General features: G+C 34.1%; 1 protein-coding gene across 1 annotated transcript in view; it reads left to right on the top strand.

Annotated features, from left to right (window-relative positions):
* The window catches only part of LOC144841112 (cadherin-23-like), a 46,899-nt gene that overhangs the window by 12,550 nt on the left and 9,597 nt on the right, over positions 1-24,752 (top strand). Inside the window, exons 11-64 of the mRNA XM_078697301.1 lie at positions 130-243; positions 601-723; positions 862-1,281; positions 1,524-1,940; positions 2,146-2,568; positions 2,737-2,811; positions 3,009-3,151; positions 3,588-3,638; positions 3,957-4,136; positions 4,356-4,460; positions 4,791-4,916; positions 5,371-5,449; positions 5,939-6,048; positions 6,263-6,442; positions 6,802-6,951; positions 7,339-7,553; positions 7,945-8,194; positions 8,478-8,726; positions 9,043-9,297; positions 9,791-9,893; positions 10,085-10,215; positions 10,534-10,658; positions 10,810-10,909; positions 11,041-11,140; positions 11,388-11,638; positions 12,117-12,285; positions 12,574-12,719; positions 12,819-13,137; positions 13,516-13,802; positions 14,154-14,358; positions 14,519-14,695; positions 15,033-15,283; positions 15,492-15,590; positions 15,942-16,043; positions 16,143-16,292; positions 16,473-16,601; positions 16,717-16,842; positions 17,023-17,466; positions 17,599-17,715; positions 18,030-18,198; positions 18,433-18,566; positions 18,876-19,082; positions 19,175-19,282; positions 19,434-19,547; positions 19,708-19,801; positions 20,055-20,246; positions 20,477-20,592; positions 21,112-21,589; positions 21,782-22,000; positions 22,470-22,780; positions 22,981-23,097; positions 23,457-23,637; positions 23,803-23,906; positions 24,227-24,367. Of these exons, the coding sequence (XP_078553427.1) occupies positions 130-243; positions 601-723; positions 862-1,281; positions 1,524-1,940; positions 2,146-2,568; positions 2,737-2,811; positions 3,009-3,151; positions 3,588-3,638; positions 3,957-4,136; positions 4,356-4,460; positions 4,791-4,916; positions 5,371-5,449; positions 5,939-6,048; positions 6,263-6,442; positions 6,802-6,951; positions 7,339-7,553; positions 7,945-8,194; positions 8,478-8,726; positions 9,043-9,297; positions 9,791-9,893; positions 10,085-10,215; positions 10,534-10,658; positions 10,810-10,909; positions 11,041-11,140; positions 11,388-11,638; positions 12,117-12,285; positions 12,574-12,719; positions 12,819-13,137; positions 13,516-13,802; positions 14,154-14,358; positions 14,519-14,695; positions 15,033-15,283; positions 15,492-15,590; positions 15,942-16,043; positions 16,143-16,292; positions 16,473-16,601; positions 16,717-16,842; positions 17,023-17,466; positions 17,599-17,715; positions 18,030-18,198; positions 18,433-18,566; positions 18,876-19,082; positions 19,175-19,282; positions 19,434-19,547; positions 19,708-19,801; positions 20,055-20,246; positions 20,477-20,592; positions 21,112-21,589; positions 21,782-22,000; positions 22,470-22,780; positions 22,981-23,097; positions 23,457-23,637; positions 23,803-23,906; positions 24,227-24,367 (9,881 nt within the window). The remainder of the gene's footprint in view (positions 1-129; positions 244-600; positions 724-861; positions 1,282-1,523; positions 1,941-2,145; positions 2,569-2,736; positions 2,812-3,008; positions 3,152-3,587; positions 3,639-3,956; positions 4,137-4,355; positions 4,461-4,790; positions 4,917-5,370; positions 5,450-5,938; positions 6,049-6,262; positions 6,443-6,801; positions 6,952-7,338; positions 7,554-7,944; positions 8,195-8,477; positions 8,727-9,042; positions 9,298-9,790; positions 9,894-10,084; positions 10,216-10,533; positions 10,659-10,809; positions 10,910-11,040; positions 11,141-11,387; positions 11,639-12,116; positions 12,286-12,573; positions 12,720-12,818; positions 13,138-13,515; positions 13,803-14,153; positions 14,359-14,518; positions 14,696-15,032; positions 15,284-15,491; positions 15,591-15,941; positions 16,044-16,142; positions 16,293-16,472; positions 16,602-16,716; positions 16,843-17,022; positions 17,467-17,598; positions 17,716-18,029; positions 18,199-18,432; positions 18,567-18,875; positions 19,083-19,174; positions 19,283-19,433; positions 19,548-19,707; positions 19,802-20,054; positions 20,247-20,476; positions 20,593-21,111; positions 21,590-21,781; positions 22,001-22,469; positions 22,781-22,980; positions 23,098-23,456; positions 23,638-23,802; positions 23,907-24,226; positions 24,368-24,752) is intronic.

Raw genomic sequence — 24,752 nt, 5'->3', positions numbered from 1 at the left:
GCATTGAGGGTGGACTCTTTACCCAGAAATCACTTTAACAATTTTCAAATATTGGGATATGACACATTTATAAACTGATTTGTTCCTTTATTTCTTTGTTTTAATGAAAACATTTTTCTTGATTTGTAGAATTTAATGCGTGTGATGCTATTCCGTGTCAAAATGAAGGAGTATGCTCGAAAATTGGTGAATCCTTCTTGTGCACCTGCGCCCCCGGCTGGACTGGAGGAACCTGTACACAAAGTAATATGTTAATTAAATTATATATTTGATGTGTTCTTGTTCTTTCTCAACTAAACTGTATTTTGTTCACTTAATTGAAGTCTGTTATCTCATTCACAAAATCAATTTTATCATAGACCTTAATAAGCTAAATACGTTTTAAACATCTGTGATAGATTTAAGTGACAGTTATACAACATGACGTGTTATGCAAGCCGATTGGCGATGCGTATTTGTATATGCAATCAGATGGAGCGCAACTGGCATATCAACATACCTCGCTCCTCCACCAGACAATACCGTGACCGTTGTTATCGTTGTAGTTACAGTTTATAGATATTATTTAAAATAAAATACATTTTTCAAATTTATTTTTAGTTGTTGACAATTGTAATCCAAACCCATGTGCTAATGGCGGACAATGTGTGAATGAGTTAGATAGCTTTACTTGCATTTGTACCTTTGGCTTTACTGGTGCTACTTGTAGTCAGGTTGATACTGGTAAGTATATTGTAAATTTTAGTTCGATGCAAACAGAACGTTTAAAACCAGCGCATGTGCACTAATCAATCATATTGAACAGCGTTTTGACCAGTGAACTTAGAGCGTTAAATGTATTTTTTGGTGATTTGATTTTAGGAGTTGAAATATCGGCTACAAATCTAATCCTGAGGTCAGGAGCATTGCGACAAAGTACCAGTGTCAACCCATTCCTATTGGACATATCTCTGACCTCTACAGCCACGAGTGCCTCGGCTAGTGGATCTGGTCTCTGGCAGGGAAGAGTCTTTTCAAGTAGTAGTTCTTCTGGTGGTGACCGTTATGCCGAACAAGACATCACATTTACCAGTGGACAAGCATCAACTGGTATCGCGGCGAATTCAATGGCAACGTTTAGTAGTGTTGGCTTTGATTTTGACTTCAGTAATAGAGTTTGTTCAGAAGGCCAGTATTTGTGTGTGGAGATTCAGAAAGGAGATAACCCGGTACCAGATTTCATCTTAACAGGGGTTCCTTCAGACAGCTCTTTGATTGATTGTGTTGCCGTCAATTGTATTGGTAGGTTTAAATAGTGTTAATTTTATCAAATGATTTTTTTCTAATTTTCTAATGCACACATCATCTTTTTTAACACTCCCAGAATGTATTCATATTATTTATTTGAAAATCTCCTAGTTAATTATACATGTTTAGTATAAGCAGATTTTAGTTTTTATGTGATGGATTAATCTTTGTAAATACATTGTTCAAACCCTAATTATAAACGTTACGAACTTCAATTATGATATTATTGTCTTTAGGTGTTCAAATTACAAGCATTAGCAGCAGTCTGCCTTCAGGATTCCCAGTAATTGAGCGTACCTCATCTCAAGGCATCAACTTTGATTTAGACATTGCTAGCAGTGGAAGTTCCGGCAGTGCTGCAGGATCTGGTCTCTGGCAACTTACAGCTTATTTTGCAAGCAGCAATGACGATTCTGGGACATCACAAGCTCGTCAGAGCATCCAGCTAGATGCAACCCAAGCTGCCACAGGTATCAATGCTGGAGATCTTGCAATTATGCAGAACATCGCAGCATCTATGAGCCTCGATGGTGTTCTGTGTACCAATGTCTCTTATATGTGTATTGAACTTGGAAGAGGAGATGCACCTTCTGTTAATTATAGGCTTGAAGAATCAAGTGACCTTGAAACATGCATAGAAGTCACATGCAGAGGTACGATATACATGTCTCAAATGTCAAATTCTTAGTGGTAATAATTAGTGATCCCAGGGTAGGGAAAATCTACCGGAAATTAAAACATTTGGAATATAGCTTTGAGAAAGTTGACTGTAGTTTTATTTTATACTGTATTATATTATAATATTTTATTATTTTATTTAAAATTATCATTCTTGACCATTCTTTGTTGTTTTAACAGGTGTTGCTGTTACTAGTACATCTTATGCAGCTACATCTGGAATACTTCAGGAAGGATCAGCTAACAACCCATTTACTTTTGACCTTGTTGTTGATTCTTACCCTCAAGGTGCAAGTATTGAGGGTACAAACCTCTGGAGTGTAGAATTATTCTCAAGTTCTGATCAAAGTGGTATTAAAAATAATGCAATTGACCAAGTCGTACAACTTACTAGTGGACAGAGTGGTACAAGTCTATTGGCAGGCTCATCTGTTTTGCTGCAGAATGTGATGACATCGCTTGACCTTTCAATTTTGACCTGTGCAGACATTCCATACTTATGTACACGTTTGTCAAGGAGTGATTCAGCAAATCCAGACTTCACTCTTGAAGGCTTTCCTGGTGATGAAACTTTAACTAGTTGTAGACCTGTCAGCTGCGAAGGTATTATTTAATGATGTAGAGTAATAGAGTGATTGAAATATTAAGCAATGATGATGCTGTTTAATATTTCCGCCAAAGTTGAAGATACAGATAACTTACTCAAGATTTTATATCAGCAATTAATTGATTTTCTTGAAAACTAATATGCATGCTGTTTTTTTTTTGCAGAACCAAACACAGCTCCATTTTTCCTACCAGGAGGTGACTTCAACAACGTTGTGATTCCTGAGAGTTCATTAGCTGGTAATATGCATTTTCAAACATTTCGTCAAATGAGAGATGAGATTAAGACAGTAACTTTTTAAACCCAGAATTCTGGAAGTCGTGGGCATGATAGCATTTACTTATATTATTGATACATACTGTAACTAATATTCGAACCCAGGACATTGTATGGAGCATTAGTAAAGGTTAATAACACATATCATTTACTTTTAAAGGTACGGTTGTGTACACAATGCAAGGAAGTGACAATGAGGGTGATGTGCTTACTTACGGTCTGGTCGGTGACCAGGCCAACACCCTCTTTCAAGTTAACTCGATGTCAGGAGATGTTACACTCAGAACAAACTTAGACGCAGAGGTATTCAGTATTCAGTGATTACTTACTCCACAGTATCAAGTACATGACAAAAATATGACCCACAGCTAATATCATATCAATTTTACAATATCTGAGTTTTTATACAATATATATTTCTAGTATAGTCTTTGGTTTTGTAAGATTTGTCTTTAATATGACATGAATTGTTAAATTTGATGGCATGCATTTCTCATATTCAGAATCTCCGATTGTGCAGTTTGAGAATAGATCAGTTAACAAACTTCGGCAAACTGCAGAAAACAATTCAAAAGTCGACATTAGCAAACTTTAGTCTTCCAAACTCGAGCTACATTTGAAAACAAAAAATTGCTAGTGTTGACTATGTATAACTTATGCTTTATGTAGCACTGAATATTATTTATGTTAAACACCTTATAATAATTACTATATATATATGTTTTGTGTTTTATTTCAGGATGTAAATATGTATACTATTTTCGTATCCGTCAGCGATGGTCGAGAAACAGTAAGTATTAGAAAATCTCTCTACTTTTTTCAAAAACAAAATGTAGATTTATATAAACATTATTGAGCTATTTTCCCTCTTTCGACCCAGTTATGTCTTATGTTAATGTGTAGATAGTCTTGTTTTTTCAAGTACTGTAACGTATTCTCTTTTTTAAAGTTGCAATTACCTTTAGAAGAGATATACTGTATGTAATCACAAATATTGCTCTAATTCTTGTTATAATAAGTACTTTACATATTAATATAGTAGTATATTTGCATATTATATAGTTGCCTTATATAATTTCCTATATTTTATTTACTTTTTGTTACCTAGGTTGTGACAGAATCAACTGTGTTTATTGGCGACATCAATGATAACCCTCCTGTTTTTGTCGGAACCCCATACAGCACTACCGTTCAAGAAAGCCAAACACCTGGCAGTGTTGTCTTCACTGTAGAGGCTACAGATCGCGATTCTGGTATTAATGCAGCTATCATGTACGAGCTGGTAGAGGTAAATGATTATTCTTATGTTGTCAGGCGTTACTAATGTTTAGAAAAATTAGTTAAAAAATAATCAAGTCATATTCAGACGACACAGATATTGTTTGGGCCAGAAGGTATTTCCTTAATAGCATTCTACTACTAAAATGTTATGTAACTTAACGATGACAATCATGTAGTTATAATAGTATTAATACTGTACTACTAACTGTATATCCCCATTTTTCAGGCTTCTGAATTGTTTGAAATAAACCCAACAACTGGAAACATTACTTTGATTGCAACGTTAAACTTTGAGGAATCAGCCAGCTACCAACTTAGAGTTAAAGCTTCTGTAAGTATAATATTATAAGACCTTGTTATAAATATTATTTGGTGTATTTGCTAATATAGCGAGATTATATTTGTTAGCTGTTAAGATAATTTAACAAAAGTGAATTAGTCTTTTTATGAGGCTTTGGTAATGGCACTCTTTTATGTCAGAATTAGAAGTGGCACTCAGAAGTTTAATATCTGAACCTACAACCAGAAACTAAGTCAACATTTAACCATGCACCTTGAGATTAGACAGGAAACACATTAATCACCAATCTACAGCTTATTTTTAACCAACAAGCTAACGTACTAGAACCAATACTTCATGTTATTGATGCATTCTTTATAGGATGGTGGTATTCCTAGTATGGAAAGTGAGGAAGAAGTTGTTATTCGTGTAGGAGACGTACAAGATTCGGACCCAGTGTTTGTCAACTTACCATATTCACCAACAGTTACAGAGGAAACACCAGTTGTAAGAGTTTTTCTTTTAAATTACAAAACACATCCACTGGCATGTTAATTTTCAATTTTAAAATACGACACATGCTTTCAAAACTCACATGAGTTAGTTTGGGTAATAGCAATGTTAGCATTCAGAATGAATCTTGGAATTGGAATGTCATATTATTGACCAGTTCCATTTAAAAAGGCTCCTTCTGCGTATTACGTACTACCTAAGAAGTCAGCTACCTGAGACTTAATCATTCTTTTCAGATTAAAGACAATAATTTATAAATAATTGCAAAGAAAAGACCTTTCATCCTGCAGTTTGTTTGTTTGTCTGGCATGCATGTTGTACAGTAACTGTCTTCTAAGTACATGCACTCCTTTCAACTCTCCAAATATTCTATTACTCTCTGTATTGATTTTTCACGAGAATTTCATGTAATTATACTCATTGTTCTTAATCTTAAATCGTTTTATAGAATTCAGTTGTTCAGGTCGTCAGTGCTAGAGATCCTGATGTTGACAACCCAAATGTTATTGAGTACACCATTGCAGCAGGTAAATCATTATTATCAGCAATAAATAAAGTAATTCTAAAGCTATCAAACTAGTTTGACAAAAAAAGTGTGATGTGCCCAATATATTATTATGCCCACATATGGTAGTGACATGACATCATCATGTCCAATTATGGACACATCAAATTTCACATAAAGTTTGATAGTGTAGACAGATCTTTATCTTTCTTAAAAGCAGCTAAACAGTAAGAAAATAATGATACCACAGTGTAAAAAAAAGTTGTATTTCTATAGTGCTAACTACTACTTTGTCCAACACAAAATCAGAAAGATAGGAGAAAAAATAGTCATATACTTAGTGAAAGAATTTATTAGTTAAATAATATAATGCCACATGCCAGGTATTCTTTTTGTTAAACTAAATTTTAAACTAATTTTTTTTCATTAGGTAGGGATCCATTATATTGCTACTATTATTATTACTTTTACCATAACGCATTTGCATTAAAAATTTTCATTTTTTATTTAGGTAACGAGGATGAGTTTTTCACTGTAAACACAACGACTGGAGAAATCTCACTGTCCAAGATGATTGACCTGGAGGCAGGAGACCCTTCAGTTTTCTCAATTACTGTCAGGGTAAGACTGTTTAACATTGCCATTGTTCAGCCAATCAAAGAATACTTCACTTTACCCCCAGCCAATCAATATTAAGCAATGATCTTTATTTAAATTAATGTTATTTGTTAGCAAATATTAGCCAATCAGCATCAAACTATCTAGTAGTTGTGACTAGCATACAGTATTTGGTTATTATTTTCAAAAACGTTTCGTCTTGTTTTTCATTCCTCAGGCAACAGAAGTAGGACCAACAGGAGGTGCCAGCGCCATCACAGAATTTACAATTCGTGTGGATGATGTTAATGATAACGACCCAGTTTTTAATGCACCAACATACAGTACAACAATCTCTGAACTGTCACCAAGCAACACACCTCTTGTTCTTAGTATAACAGTAAATGATCCCGATATGGTAAGGTTGATTTTCTTGAAAAAGTTGCTATATATTTTCCTAGCTTTCATGCCAATATTCTAAAAAAAATATGAATGTCTATTTCTTGATTTAAAAAATATTGCGTTGTTAAATAAGTCCACATACGCGCATACTGTAATCTAAATCCTTAAATTTAGTGTGTTGTAACAACTAAACAAACAGGGAACTAAATGAACAACAACAGGAAGACCAAAAAAATAACAGGATGAACCAAATAAAGAAAAAGATTTACAGAGAAAATTGAATACATAGACACAATGGTAAACCATCATGCCTAAACAGACAAAATATGGCAACGAAAGAAGTAACTAATAATATACCATACTATTCTATTTCAGGGTGTAAATTCTGAGTATTTAATTAGTCTTAGAGGACCCAACAGAAACTTGTTTAGTGTCACCCCTAGCAATGGAATAGATGAGACGACACCAATTGTAAGCTTAGAAAGTACTTTGGATTACGAAACTAGTACAGTTTACACAGTTGAGGTAAGTAAAACCGCCACAAAAGCTTCTTATGTAATACCCAAACAAAGACCACAATTGCGTTTCTAATGAACACACCATATGCCAGGCCTCCATTTGGTTATCCTCTCATTAGAGACCAACGAGCTGAATATATGCTATTAAACCAAGCTATATCTACTCCTCGACCATTAGTTTTGGTGTTAAAACAAAGTCTTCTGGGGTAAGGATTTTCAACTGGGAGGTCCTGTGACCACGCCTAGCTTGTGAACCTAGTGCAGAGGGAGCTACCCAGGTGAACTGGTACATCCCTGTAGAATGACTGTAGCCAAATTGAAGACATCAGATCCAACGAAATATCTCGGATGATATATGATATATCATTTTAAAAAATAATTTTTCTTTCTAAAGATCTATGCAACGGATGCCAGAGATCCAACGAGAGAAACCTCATCTACAATTTTTGTAAACTTAATCAACGAGAACGATAACTCTCCGTTTTTTTCGCCTCAATCGTATCTTATCAATGTGCTGGAGAATGTGACAATCGGTGAGAACGTTCTACGTGTCACAGCAACGGACAATGATGGTGACCTAATCACTTACGGAATATCATCCAATCCCAGGTTTGCTTATCTATCTGCTTTTACGTCTACTAATGTTGATGCTTTCCTAAAACACATACAATAAATTAAATACAGCTAACTCTTCCGATACCGTTTGGTTTGCGCAATAATGTCTAGTTTTCCAGAAATCTTGGTAATCCGACTTTTTTATGTAAACAAAAATTAATGTAGGACTCCTTACTTACATCAACTAAAGTCTGATATTGGGAGAGGTAGCTGTGAAACTATCCCAACCTCACACAAAATCAAATCATGTTTAGAATAATCACTCAATTTATGAAATATGTAAAACATATAAAAAATATTATTCTAAACAAATTTACATTTTAAAAAGTGTATTTTCGTTAATTCGCCCATTAAACATCATTATTTTGTTTTTACTTTATTCTAGTTTCACAATCGATCCTAACACTGGTAACATAACAACGACAAACAACCTAGACTATGAAGAAATGACGCAATATATCTTCACTGTTGTTGCTTCCGATAATAAGAATCCAGCAAGAACAGCAACTGCACAAGTTACAGTTAATGTGGAAAACGTCAACGATAACAGTCCGCAATTCCCACGTGAACGTTATGATGTAAACACTTTTGAAAATGCAAATTATGACTTGACGAATCCACTACACACACTTCAGGTAGGATAATATATAACTATTTAACATTGACAAAAATAACCAGATCATAACTAAACTAATCAAAGTATAGCTCACTGATAACAGTACTTTGTTGATATATCTTGTGCAATTTTAATTTTAATTCCTAGAGGGTAAGTGATTTAAAGAATTCTCGTTTGCTGTATAACCTAGGTATTGAATATTGAAAATGGTTCCTAGTTGTCTTGAATTAACATTTGTAATAGTGCTATTCTAGCAAATCTAAATTAATTATCATTTTTATTTATTGAAATGTTGAATCTAGGCTACAGATGCTGATATGGACCCAAACAACCCACCAGTGTACAGCTTTGTAGTGAACGACCCAGATGGCAACCCTATCAATGTACAGGAGTACATGGGCCTACGGATTGATTCGATATCAGGTGTTGGCTACATCTATACGACATCGCCCATTGATTACGATGTTTTAGATGGACCGATTATTGCCACCATAATTGCTGAAGATTCTGATGGCCTATCAGATACAACTACTGTTTACATTACTGTTTTGGTAATATATGATTTTACAAAAACACAATTACTCAAAATAAAGTTTACATGTAATATTTATAGCCTCATTTAACATAATTGCCTACAGTAGAAGCATTCTTGAAAAGACATCCCTCTATTTCCAGAAATATAATATATAACAGAACAAATAATAATAACTTCTATACAACAGAACAATGCATATAAACCAAATATTGTCGAAACTACAAAACATAAAGAAATAGCTACATCCAATGTATTGGTTGTATTTTGTGTTCATACTTTTTGTAAATAAAAATACATGAAGTCATTTTATATGTTTTTGTTTTGTTTTATAGGATACGAATGACAACACTCCAATGTTCAACCAATCATTATACATGGAAACCGTCTATGAGAATACTCTTCCTGGCCAGGGTATATTACAAGTTGTGGCAAGTGATGGTGACAGATCTCCACAGTATGGCACGCCATCTCTCAGGTACTACGTCGAGCCTCCAAGCAACACTTTCTCTATCTTACAGTCAACTGGTGAAATCTTTGCTGTAAGAAATCTGGATTATGAAACTGGAGATAGAAATTTTGAGTTCCAGGTAAGCCTACAATCAAGATCATGATAATTCATTAAACTAGAGAATTGATTCTTAGCATAGGTTAGATTTTAATGTTTGTGATGGGTCTCAATGCTAAGATCTATCTCACAATCTAAAAAAAAAATGAATCTTAAAAAATTTTTTTAAATAAATCGTAAAAAAATGTTGTATTTGTTTATTGTTTCTTTTGACTATCTGGATTTTTCTTCAAAATACCAGACTAAACATTTTGGCAAATTTAAGCCTAATATAGGTCAAATTAGCAATTGAAGTTACGGAACCTATTTCTTGTATGTTAACAACAGTGAATACTCATGAGGTAGATTTTACCATGCACTTCGTGAGGTAAAGTTGTCCTTTAAGTCATCCGAAACAGTGAATGTATTAAACTGAACGAATGTCTTGGTTCTTGACATCGCATTTAAATATTGCTAATACTAATAATGACTTTTAAGTGTTCACCGATAGAAATACTGTTTTTTTATTTTAAAAGGTCTTGGCAATCGATAGCTCCCAGCCAGATGAAATGACTGGAACTGCTATGGTTAGCATCACTATAGCTGACATAAACGATAATAACCCACAGTTTATGCGGAGTAAGTCATATTTAAAAAACAATCAACATACAACAGTATATTAAAGCTGAGCATGCCAACACTTTAACTCTTGCAGCTCCAAAAAGTATAAACCACAAATACATGACAAATACTGAAGAAAATGAACATTCTGGCTTCCAAATGCAAATGTATGATTTTTATGACTGCATTATTTATGTTTTTATCATTAGTATTTCAGTCAGTGACTGTAGAAGAACAGCAATCTGCAGGTGTCCTTGTAGCTGAGGTCGACGCCTCTGACATCGATAGTCCTGGACAAAATTCTGATATTACATATTCATTCATTGATGGAAATAATCCGGTAAGTCATTAACAGCTCTTGTATTAACGCTGTTAGTCAAGCAAACTTCTTACTAATCTGTGAACCAGAAATGAGTTTTTACCACCTTGGTAAGGTCATCCTTGTTCACATGAACGCTCTGATAAAGTTCTTTTCCACAAATACTTGTTTTACAAGGTGAGCATCCTTTAACCTGTGCGGATTGTGTGGCTATATGTTGCGGTGCCACTGCTTTACCCGCTTGGTCATTCAGTATCCAATAATGCATCTGCTTAAATAGAGACAACGTACATTCTTAATATATATTTTCATATTTACCATGTTTACTTTTTCTTGCAGGAAGCATTTGCAATTAATGAAACTACTGGAACGATAACGACATCTGTTGTGCTAGACTATGAAAACACTCAATCTTACACACTCCGTATTTTAGCTGAAAACACGTCCCCTGCAGTTTCGCCTGCGTAAGTAATTTTGTATGACCAAAGATGTATGACCATAAATTTGTTGTCATAATAACAATTTAATAGTTATGGAATTTTAAGTTGGAAACTGAATTTATTGGTTAACCTTTTCCAAAGACAATGATTACTTTGTTTTTGTTTGTGTATGTAGGACCGGTTCTGCTACTGCAACAGTGGTTGTATCTGTTGGTGATATCAATGACAACAGTCCTCAGTTCACTGACGCACCGTATAGTTTTGAAGTGTCTGAGGTAAGAAAGTCGAGTTGCCAACCACTGTTGGTTTATGAAATTGTCAATGCTGCAGTGAGTCTTTTAATTTTCCAAGATAGAATGAATAGGAACTTGCACATTGCTAATTTTTATTTTTATTTTTTTTATAGGATCGAATGCCAGTAAGTACAATAGGTGTTCTGTCAGCAATGGACATGGACTCGGGTGTGAATGGAGAACTTACATACAGCATCATTGCTGGAAACATAGGTAAAAATACAATTATTAAATTCAACAATTATATATTATATGATTCTTGTCAGCATATTTAAAAATTATGGGACAGAAATTTAGTAAACATTCTTATACTTTAATTGTATGTTAGCGTATGTCGCATGTATGTATGTAACCTATTTAGCTCTAAACCCAGTTAGGTTTACACTTTTAGATTAACATTGCAGAAAGACATGTTTATTGTTAGGCGAGAAATATTATTTTCCAAATCATTATCTTTCAGAAAATTCTGTTGAGATATTTAGAATTGACCCAATTTCTGGAGAGATTACATTGGTTGGAAATGTTGACCGAGAGAGAACCCCGTCATATTCTTTAACTGTACAAGTTGTCGATGGTGCTGCATCACCTCGCATTGATTTAGTAAACATACCGATCACAGTACTTGATGTTAATGACAACAATCCTACTTGGATTGAACAAACATATGATGTTAGCATTACAGAAAATTCAGTGGCGGAAGTTGTAGCTCAGGTATTTCTTCAACTGTCTCACCTTCGATATCTTACGCACGCCTCCTGATTTTAACCTGGAGCGTGGCTTAGCTACAGAACTAGACCTGTATACTAATTATTTACATTTTTTAATTCAAATATAAATTTCAACAATAATACATACATAACAGGTTTTTTAAGACGTAAAACTTTCAGCTCAATTACTAAAAGCTATCGAAACTGTTGTTTTTAACAATATTGGTCCTACTATGGTAACAAGGCAATTTCAGTTACGTCAATCAATCAATTAATCAATCAATCAATCAATCAATTATTTAAAAAAAGTTTCAATATAAAAAAGAAAGTTTGAATCCAGATTTAAAGAAGGCTTGTATGTCATATCTTGATCCAAATGAGATACATACACAGAGGAAACAGTTAGGCCTAATTGTGCAGGAAGTTCTGCAATTGTATTAAATAAATTATAAAGGTATTGAAACATATAATTTGTTAACCAGGTTATAGCGACGGATGCGGACACCGGTCCTAATTCTGACTTAGTATATGAGATATTGTCGCCGAGTCCTTATTTTACCATCAATAACATGACAGGACAGATTTCTACTACTGGACCAATTGATGCCGAGTCAGAGAGTTCCATCACTCTCCTTGTTAGTGTTAGAGACAGTATGTAAACAATCTTTCTCAAATATCAGTTTTAGCATAGAAATATTATATTTATGGTATTATAGAAATATAACTTCTGATTGTGCTATGAAATCAATAGAGCATAGACAATTCAAAATCTAATTCAAAATCTCATGAAGATTATACATAATAAAGAATTTTGGTCAACCTGACAAAACTATCTTTGTAATGTGCACTCTAAATTTTACCAACATGTTGGCATTCAATGCATTTTATTTACAATTATTTTCAAATTTCCATTAAACTTATTAAACGATTGTTTTTTAGATGGTTTTCCATCGCGTCAGGCTTCACCTTCTGCTCAGGTGAACTTTGAAATTGTTGACATCAATGACAATTCTCCAATGTTTGATGAATCAGACTACGTTTTCACAGTTGAAGAAAATCTACAAAGTGGAACTACAGTTGGTCAGGTAAAATTGTTTTTAAATAAGACATTTTTCGTATAATGTAGTAGAGAATGTATGTTGTTCCCAGAGTTTCATTCTTTTTGACATTTAATTTTCCTTCAGATTTCAGCAATGGACTTAGATGAAAGTGACGATTTAACCTATTCATTGCAAGGTTTTGATAGCATCTTCGCAATATCTTCCAACAATGGAACCATCACAACTCTTCGACCACTTGACAGAGAGGATATTGCATCGTATGACCTGACTGCACGTGTGTCAGATGGACTAAACATCGGACAAGTAAATGTAAGGATCATGGTCCAAGATGTCAATGATAATATTCCGATATTGGTTGTTCATATTCAGAATGTAACAGTGTCAGAGAGCGAGGCTCCAGGTACATTTGTAACAGAAGTTATTGCAAGCGATTCTGATTCAGGTAGGCATGAAATATATTTTCAATACATTCAATGGAGTTGCATTCTTTGTTCAATTTATCCTATTTTAGATATGGAAGTCTTCTGCAATGTGTTTTTGTTTAATAGCAAAGTATTCTGACTTTCTAGTTTTGTGTCGGAGGTAATTTCTTTCAAAGATTCCAGTACATATGCACACCCAACATCTTAAACTGTATTTTGAACGATAACGTGGAATAATAGCCTACAGCTTACATTCTACTGGTCTGAATGGTACATGGTATGGACGACACAGACAATATCTTTCATTTCTTTCAATTCAACCAAACTTCGCTCATTTTGTCCACATCGACGTTCTATTTTACTTAGATTCATCAATCACTTCATTCTATTTCACTTAGATTCACCTATAACTTCATTTATGATCACGGACGGCAACATCAATAATGCATTCATTATAACATCCTCTGGCAATATCGAAACATCACAGTCACTGGATCGCGAGTCAATCCCATACTACTCTCTAACAATCGAAGCTACTGATAGCGTACTTGATGGCATCCAACAAACAGGAACAACAACTGTTGGAATCATCATAACGGATGTGAATGATAACGGGCCACTGTTTGTTAATGACTCTTACTCAATTACTGTACCAGAAGATGTTAGCCAGAGGACTCTTGTTACGGTTTGTATATTTTCTCTTTTTTTTAAATCTATAGTATATGTATGTAAAAATATATACTAGTTTTAATTCAAACATTATGTTCCCAATGTTACAAGACAAGATTTCAACACTACTGAACATTTCGTACAGTGTATGTTTCGACTATTACCATTACTGCACTGTAACTAGTTGAATTGTGATAGAAATGCTGGATTATTACTGACTGAATATTATTCTACTAAAAACGATACCCACCATCCCACCGAACCGAAGTCTGATCGTTTTATTTTGTATAAATATGTACAAAAAAAACAAACAATCTGTATATCGTATAGTATGATAATATCCCTGGACTATCTCATGTCTTTTTAGGTTCAAGCAACTGACGCTGATGAAACTGTGAATGCTCAAATCAACTATCGTATAATCTTTGGCAATATCAACAATGCCTTTGAAATTGATTCGATTACTGGAGAAATCCGTAGAGGACGTGCTCCTTTGGATCGTGAGTTTATTGATGCATACTCCCTTGATGTTGAGGCATCAAATCCTGGAAGCAATCTGGAAAATGATTACGGTAAGACTTAGGAATAAATTCTAGGCATTCACTGACATTTTTACCTAATTCTTGCCAAGAAAAAGCACAAATAATTGTTTGGTGTTTATGAATGATGGCTTATTATGAAATTATATAATAATATGAATATATGAAATATTAAATTTATCTTCTTTCACAGTGCGAGTGAATATAATTGTTGAAGACGTCAACGATGAGGTTCCAGAATTTAGTCAGTTGGTTTACCAACGCTTAAACCTTGACGAGAATGCTGTACCTGGGACATTTGTTATCACCGTCTTGGCAACGGATAATGATTTAGGAGCAGGAGGAGATATTAAATATTACATAGACCAAGGTGAGTAGGTCCACTACTTTCATTCAGCCGACGTACATTTTACCAATTAAAAACCCCTCAAAAGATGGTGAATAGTATCTGAATGTATTTCTAATCTTGATGCTACATGTTTATATACATTTATAATATGTTTTATTGTTCAACTTTTATTGTTTATTGGTGAATTATGTCACTTTTGAGAGGTGACATCGTTGAAACTCCAAATGTTTGGAATTCCTCTTTCTTTCTTCTAATTTAGCTATGAATGTTACAGGAATCAATTCAGTTTGTGTCTTATTAACTTTTTTTCTTTTAAAACAATTTTTTATTCCGAATTTCAAAAACGTTCTTTCTTCAGGAAACGATGAGGGTAAATTTTTGATTAATGAAGATGATGGAGAGATAACTGTAGCTGATACTCTAAACTTTGAACTTGTCAGAAACTACACTCTACAAATCAGTGCAAGAGACCAAGCTTCACCATTCAACACAGGTATAGCTACGGTTACTATTGAGCTGAGCAACGTTGATGAGCAGACACAGTTCATGCAAGATCAATATCGCGAATCGGTACCTGAAAATATTCCTATTAACTCAACTGTCTTACAGGTAAGTTAGTATATTTTGTTTTCTAGACAGCAATATTATTAAAGTAATTTTTGAAAAAAACCTGCATACTTAGGATTAAGTTCATCTAAAGATAAGAAAACCCAAATAAGAAAACATGCTAGGTATGTAGATTGGTCTTAAAACATAATTGAATTGCTATAAACGAATGATGTACATTATTATTTTCATTTAAAATTTGTTTTTACAGGTGCTTGCAACTGACCCTGATCAGAACACCCTCGTCTACAGTCTTAGTCCTAACACTCCTTCCTCCATTCTCATGCTCTTTACAATTGACCCAATGTCAGTAAGTATAACATGTTTTACTTCTCATAATACAAGTCCTTTTCAACCTATTGGGACACAGAGACTCCCTTCTCTTTCTGAAAGAGGCACTGTGTGTTTTAAACTACATATGAGCCAGATATGTACATGTATCTTTCATTTTAAGTCCTTATAAGAATTGTTCTAGCACCAGAATCCTTTGTGCCTGACGCTATATTTTGGTTGTATTTAAGTGCCTCTAACCTATCCTAAACGCAACTCGACTCTACTCGGAATATTATCTCATGCTGAGAAGAAATTAATCACCCTCAGCTGGATACATAGAGTAGACAGAAGTACACATAGATATTTAAATGATACTATACTTCTTTAGGGTGAGATTAGGACAATTGGACTTCTAGACAGAGAAGTAACTGATCTGTATACTTTCAATGTTTTGGCTTCTGATGGAGGTGCTCAAGAAGGATCAACAGAAGTAAGTACAGTCACACAATTATTGAAAGAGGATATATGTTCCTGTAACAATACTGTACATCAATGCAGTTTGTTGACAATCATGTTTATATCTTACTAGGTACGGATCGACGTTGAAGATGTTAATGATAACTACCCAACGTTTGATGTAGATCCAGTAGTTCTGGTCACTACCACTGAGAGCCAGATGGCTAATTCAGCCGTTACATCATTCCGAGCCACCGATCCGGATGATGGTGTTAATGGGCAGGTAGTAACTTAGTAGTATTTTATAGCATTGTGTTTCGTTAAAATACATGTGGTGGTTATGCGGTTACTTGTGACTATAACACAATTAAAAGACAAAAAGATCCAAAAAATTCCTAATGCCACCTTTTCTTAAATTGCAGTTGACATTACACTCCTTACTTTTATTCATTTTTTCTTTCAGGTTACATACAGAATTGAATCTGGAAATTCACCAACATCATTTTATCTTGATATTGGTGCCAATAATTTGGTTACCCTAAGGACAACTCGAATACTAGACAGAGAAGTTATCGCAGAATACAGTATTGTGGTATATATTGTAACATATTTATATATCAAAAAAATATACATTTATACTATTTTACAAAGATAAATTAATAAACTCATGGATATATTTAAAACCTTTTTTTATCTTTCATGCATAGGTTGTTGCGTCTGATGGAGGGAACCCCTCTTTAAACAACTCCATCCAAGTAAATGTGACATTGGAAGACATCAACGACAATCCACCACGGTTCACAGCAAGCGCATTCAATGATTCTATAGATGAGGTATATTGTTTTACTTCTTTTTTACAGCCAACAGTAAATCATAATTTTAGAGTATGAGAACATTATTCCATGCTTTCTTTCAAAAATTACAGATAAATTCACATCAGGATTAAATAGTGCAAAGTTGCATGTATTGTTATGCTTATCTGATATTTACATATTAAATTCTTTAATTGATAGAATTCACCTGAAGGTACACCTGTTGTAAATGTATCTGCAACGGACTTTGACGCTGGTAACAATGCTCGTCTTACGTACTCTATCCAATCTGGCAACACAGGCAACGCTTTCCAGATCAACCGACTTACAGGAGAAATCACAACCACCTCAAACCCATCTGACCGAGAACAACTGGAAAACTACTCACTCAATGTACAAGTAACAGACGATGGAATTCCACAGTTTATCGAGTTCGTCGATGTGTTTATTCAGATTCTAGACAAGAACGATGAGACTCCTACATTTATTCCTTCAACTGTGACGTACACAACCGAAGAGGGCCCAACGTCTGTGGGTGTTGAGTTTGGACCTGTTACAGCTGTTGATGGAGATAGTACTTATAATGGACAGATAGAATATACACTTTTAAATGGATATAGTACTTTCAGTATTGTACCTGAAACGGTAAAATTACTCATATATTTTTGAAGATAAAAATATACAAGCCAAAACAACAATTTGTAATAATTAGACACTGATTAAAGTCAGTCAGTCTTAAATATCAATTTATATTTACACTGTTTGCATTTATTGTAGGGATTGCTAAAAGTTGAAGCTGAATTGGACCGTGAGACTGATGCAAGTTATGTTTTAACTGTGTTTGGAGTTGATCAGGCAGTTATAGAAACAGAAAGATTGACTGGTACAGCTACAGTAAGTTTAAATTCATAACCTGGTTATGAATAGTATATGTTTATTATCACAACTTAACAATGACTTATACTTTGACGAAGGTAGATTGATAGAAACGTTCCATCTGGAAAACTTATAAGGAGACACTTCGTTGAATATGAAGGTGTCCTCTTATATTGTATAAAAAAATAAATAAAATGTCCATATGTTAATCAAAATATTGCGGAAAGGTTTACGGTAATTGAATATTATTGTTAGCACTCCAATTATTCACTACCTTCATATAAACTTAAATTCACACAAAATCGAATTAATATGCAATTGAACCATTCTAGGTTACGGTAATTGTCCAAGATATTAATGACAATATGCCCATGTTTGACCAACCATCTTATGGACCTGTGGACATTGGTGAAGAGCAACAAGGTCTGGTTGTTGGTGTGTACACAGCAACTGATGAAGACGAGAATGTTATAACATACAGTATCGACCCGTTATCGCAAGGTTAGTGGCAAATCAATTTTTTTCAATTCAATTTTCCGTCTTATTTCATACAAAATGAGAGTATTATTCTCTGTTATACACGCATACAAATTAAAACTAGTGATATTTTAACAACGTATGTGATGGGTCATTATACGAAACGGTGAGATTCTCACATATGTTTTCATCTTCACTATTATGTATGTACTTGATGTATCTTTTAAATAGAGTATTGTTTGATTATTATATATTTAGGTCTGTTTGAGATTGATCCAGATACTGGAATGTTGTCTTTAAGACCAGGCGTTACTCTTGATTTTGAGTCAGAAGAAACACATGTGATTACCGTAATTGCTACTGATGATGGTACTCCATCACAAACTGGAGTAGTAAGTAATATAACTTTATTTACCATTGCTTCTACTGGAATATTTTCTTCTGATTTTAGTCATTTTGTGTAACCTTTTGCACAGACCTAAAATTGCATTATCGCATCGTTTTCTAGTCCCAAAGCAAACTCAGTAATCTTCATAATACTAACATACCTATGTAGCTTCATTGCTATTGTGTATATTTTTCTTATAACCATTACAACTTTCTTATTATTACCTTAAAGTGATAAATAATAATATAAGCTACCATTTATGTTCACCAATGATAATGTGTACTTAATTCAAACGATGTTATAATCATTTTAGACAATGGTCACTGTGAGTGTTACCAATATCAATGACAACACACCACAGTTTGAAGGTGCGCCATACACCGCAGATGTCAATGATGACACACCACCAGGCACTAACATTACAACAATCACTGCCATTGATGCAGACAACCAGACAGATGGTCTCCGGTATTCTATCATTCAAGGAAATCCTGATGGATTGTTTCGAATTGACCCTATAGTATGTATCCTGAAAGTTGTTTTAGTGAGTCTTGTTTTAGGAAAGTTTATGTATGTATTTATTTCTATAATCATGTTGTATTTTATTTTTAGACTGGCATAGTGTACTTAAACAAATCGGCTGGGAATTATGGAGACCAGACGTTTCCACTGACAATCCAAGTGAGCGATGATCCAAATAATCCAACAAACTCTCAAAGTGTAAGAACCAATTCAATTTTTGTTGTTAACCTAATGATCGATACAAAGAGACAACTAGACGATGGCAATAGTACTGCATGTTTGACTGAAGTTTTTAATGAATGAAATTGAAATATTGTATATTGATTAGAATGATTCCTTCTTTTTTCAGAGCATTACAACTTTGACAGTATCTGTGATCTCTGTTGAAAGGCCACCAGTATTTGCTTCAGGGATGTTTATTGGTAATGTTGATGAAGGTATCGAGGGAGCTCCGGTGACAGTGGTAAATACTTCATACTATTTGTTACTATGGCACAAGTCAGTTCTGATTCTGTCATTCTGAACATGTCGGAGTATACAAGTTGTAATGTCAGCTCTAGATGCTCTTTTCAGTACATATTGTGGCATTTTCTTATAATGGGGTTTTCTATCTTCAAATGTAGGTACCCGCTGTCAGTGTGACTGGTGATGGTTCTCAGGTTACCTATTCAATTACAGGTCCAGATTCTGACTATTTTGACATTGACCCTGCAACAGGTAAATCCAATTTCTTATTTAGTATACTGAAAATTCAGACACACCTGACGTAACTTACACTAAATTTCGCTTTCGCCATACCTCTTTCACAGCGAAATGAATTTTCTTTTCTTTTTTCATTCCTGTAAGTTAAACATAAAATGCAACAGCGCGCTTCTACGGACAACTATCAAAGGGTTTTTCCAACTCCATACAAATACTTACAATAGGATTTAAAATGTTAACAGACTTGCTATTTTTTGTTTAAATGCAGGCCAACTGACAACCAAGGTAGCTCTTGATGCCGAGACAAAAGACCTTTATGAATTTGAGATTGTTGCTACCAACTCCAAGGGAGAAACGGACACAGCAGACATACAAGTGATGATCACCAACTTAAATGACAACTCTCCCATTTTTGTCCCACCACAAATTAGCATCAACATCTCAGAAGGAACAGCTGGTGGTAAGATGTTTTCAATGAAATTAATGAATTCTGTAGTTGTTGTAATTCCACAGAAGTGGCCAAACGAAACGAACTAGTCAAATGAGGGTAATGTCAGTTTGATCTAACATCACTGGTAATGTTAGCTTTTTGCATAATTTACTAGAACAACTAATTAGACCTGGTTAGTTTAATGTTTGCACTTTTTATTCTTTTTTTTGAAATATTATTATGATTTCATTTTTCTGAAGGTGAAACTGTTGGCCAAGTAAATGCCACTGATCCAGATGGTTTTCCAATTACTTATTTCATCTCCAGTGGCGGTGAAGGCAGATTTGTTATAGATCCACAGACAGGTGTTATAACGGTATGTAGAAACATTACTTTGTTTTAACTAGTCCTCTTCAAGCTACCTTCTTGCTTGCAATCACATGTATATTGACAGTAATCGAAGCATACAGAGCACCGGCAAATAAGAATTACAGGAATCCTTTAAGAACTATGGTTGTTGGTATCCTTTGAATCATTTTTTAGACAATTCTGTGTGAATACAATGATTGTCAAATTCTGGATTATAGCAAAACTATCTGTAAACTGTTAAGCTGTTCCAGTTGATTCTTTTCCAATTTTGTCCACCAATTCAATCCACATGTTTATTTACTGTTGAAAACTTCGTGTCCTGAATTTTTCCTGATCCAGTTATTTGTCTTTCTGTCTTTATATTTATCACCTATTTATTTCCATGTTGCATCAGGAAGTTATTTAATAACTGTTGTTATGTAATTGTGCTGCTGTTTTATTTTAGGTGGGCTGCGCCAAAATGTGTTTCTTTTCTTGAGACTATGGTTTCAATGTTTTATGTTTTATGATGTACATTTAACAATAGGTTGCACCTGGTGAGACAATTGATGGCACCTCTACATACACGCTCGTCATATCAGCCACTGATGGAGGAAATCCAGCTCAGACCGGTACTTCAGTCGTTACGATAAACGTTGCAAACATCAATAACAGCCCACCATATTTCACATCCGATCAACTATACCGCGTTGTCATGATTCCCGAAGATACTGCAGTCGGTACAAACATTGTAAACGTCACAGCAAAAGATGACGATAACGATGCCGCTCTTACGTACACGATCACAGACAGTGTGATGTATGACAGTGCAGGGAGAGAGGTCATACCATCAACGGCAACGCCCACAGTAACTAGCCAGCAACTATTTGTTTTAAATTCACAAACAGGAGCACTGAATGTGGATATGCCACTGGACCGAGAGGTTGTTGAGACTGTAAGATTGACCATCAAAGCTACCGATAGCAACTCTGTTGACCCAAGTCAAGCAGACAGTCTTATAGATGGTACATATTGTTTCTTTTTATTTTACCTTCAAGAGCATTGGCTTTACGTCTTTTTCTGTTATTATGAATTATGATAAACCTGAAAACTAAAAGTTAAATACTGGTATTATTCCACTTTCTCTGCATTGTTCCTTTTTGTGCTATTTTTATCAAATACAGTAACCAATTTACCCGTTGTTGTTATTTAATTAGCCATTGTAGTCGTTCAAATAACTGACATCAACGACAACACTCCAGTTATTGAACAACTGAACGTAACATCATTGGTAATTGAAGTAACTGAGAATGCAGACCGTGGAACACTACTAACTACCTTTGTTGCCAGTGATCCTGACAAAGATGAGAACGGAAGACTGGAGTATGTTTTGGTTGATGAAACCACTGGTTTGGTAGAGCTTATCAGTGAAACTGGTAGGTTGTTATAAATTGATCTGTTGCTTGGTATTTACATTTACATTAACTATTAAACAAAATTTGTGTTGACACACAGAACTGCTAAAAATTAAATTAGAAAAAAATGCACTAGTAATGGAGCTACAGTATAGCTTGGTAGTTAATAGGCTTGCGTTCCAAACCCAAGGTCCATGTTTCATTCCTGATTTAGTGCCAGTGTTGTAACTCCCAACTGTGAAACTTACTCCACTCCTTAAATGTAGTTTATCCATTATAATATTGAAAAGCTAATGAGATTTTGAAATATATGAAACATATAAGATACTTTAGGAATTGTAGGAAAACATTACCAGCAGACTTGTTAAATTAAAGAATACAAACATAAGTTTTATTAAGTAGATTTCAACAAATTTTCAAATAATAGTAGTACTTCCTAACATTAAGAAAACTGACTATTGAAATTTTGATTTTGTTCATTTTACAATAGGCCATTTGGTAGTGAATGGAGAGATAGATTACGAACAAATTCAATGGCTGAACTTCACAGTTCGTATTCAAGATATGGGTACACCCTCACTGTATGTCACAATACCTGTATACGTACGTGTTATCGATGTAAACGATAACAGTCCTGTGTTTCAAGGAACACCTTATGATACCTCAGTATCAGAAGGTGCTGAAGTTGGATTACCGGTCGATGTAGATGTACGTGCCACAGATCTGGATAGTGGAGCGTTTGGAGAGATTATCTACACACTTAGTGGTGGCAATGATCGCTTCAGCATTGATCAAAATACTGTAAGTATGGTTATGTCTTTTACGCAGTTCGAATGCATATTCCAGTCAATTTAAATGTATATGGACAGCACATTTAGTGAAAAAGTTGGATAAGAGAAAATTTACAATAGATGTAAACTAAACTATGATCTGACAGATTGTCTAATTTATTACCAAACGGGATCCATTTAAGCATTTCTTTTTCTTTTATGAATTTCAAGGGTAAAATATTTGTAGCCAATGAGTTGGACAGAAATCAGAATGAATATTTCTTGACAGTGACCGCAACAGATAATCCTGTAGGAGCAGTAACAGACCGCTTTACATCAACAGTTGGAGTAAGTATATCTAGGATGATTAAATGTTATATTACAACTAGTAATAATTCACCCGAGTGTATTTTGATTGGTCAATTTAGTGTCACATGCCATTAGGTTTTAGTTTCGCTGCACGGTATAAGTTATAGTTAATCGTTGTATTCAATGGTTCTGAATAATGAGTAGCGTCAAAGTTGCTTATATGGCTCTAACTAAATTTGATTAATATTATTCAAACTGTATTCAATAGCCTAGCCTCTCATTTATGATGCTCAGCGAAAACCCTGTTGGAGTCAAGTTAAAATGCTAGATTTGCTATTAAACTCATACCAATCCTTTTACCAAATAGACTTATTATTATGTGTAATTTGTTGTTTCAGGTGACAATAGATGTTGTTATCGAAAACCGTTTTACCCCAATACCTGGTCAGTCAACTTATTTCTTTGATGTGTTTGAAAACACCCTAGCATCAACATTAGTTGGAGAAGTGACAGCCACTGATAATGATATCGGGGAAGCTGGTGAATTAACGTATACCATTAGCGAAACCAGTCCAAAAGGTAAGTACTTTGACATTTTCCCTTCCCCTATAATAATGTGAAGAGTTTTTCATATTAAAGCAAGCATATTGAAATGTACAAACTAAATTGAGTTTTACAAGAAAAAATTAAGTCAAAAACATTTGAGATCAAAATTGTAATTTGAAAATGCCTTTGTATCTACAGTTATTTTGACACATCTAATGATCAATGAAGAACTAGGTGTGATCCTAACAACTCAACCCTTTGATCGAGAAGTTGATGGTGATGTTATTGAATTTACTGTTGTAGTAAGTACAGTTTTCTTTATGTCAATGCATTTTTTAAGAGTACAGGGAGAGGGAATATAATTGTTCAACCTCAAATTATTATCACTTATATATGATTGTGTTTAAGAGTAAATGTATTCACCAATCATACGTAAGTGAGATATTTCCCTTTAAATAATAAGTAGTTCACTTAAGTCAATAATGTTGGTATTCATTTGGATATAAGAATTTATCAATTTTGTTTCCTTATTATTTAGCATAAACTGTAATTGGTGAATATTTCATCTTATTCCATAATTGATGCAAAAATATGATACATTTTTTATGATACATTTTTTTAGATTTCTGACAATGGTACACCTGTAAAATCGAGTACGTCTACAATTGTGCTGACGATTAAAGACGTCAATGATAACGTTCCACAGTTTGATAGTGCAACATATTCCATCACTGTGCCAGAAGGGTTGATAAGAGGATCACCAGTAAGAACATACATGCCAATAATATACACATAATGTTTATTTATTAGTATAATAGAATAGTCAATCTCACAGCTAATGAAATATTCTCTCCATTCAATGAATATAAATTATTTTTTATTCCCCTCCCCCTTTTCAGAGACTTTTTTCAATAAATTCTTTTAATACATAGAGCTATTTAAAAACTTACGTTACAAAATTTAAAAAAAAACAGTTTTTAGTTTAAAATTCGACTTAAATTTGTCAAAATTCATAAATTTACCATTTTCATCTAGTAGATCGTTGACGAACCTTATTCCATATAATTTAATTTAGAATTTGTTTTATAACACATACTGTTCTAACTGAATCCGATGCTTCCATCTTACATTAACTTCGAATAAACTTT

This window comes from Antedon bifida, chromosome 4 (assembly GCF_963402885.1).
Source record: "Antedon bifida chromosome 4, ecAntBifi1.1, whole genome shotgun sequence".
NCBI classification, from domain to species: Eukaryota; Metazoa; Echinodermata; class Crinoidea; order Comatulida; family Antedonidae; genus Antedon; species Antedon bifida.
The sequence above is the reverse complement of the archived record's forward strand: the minus strand, read 5'-3'. Positions and strand labels throughout refer to the sequence as shown.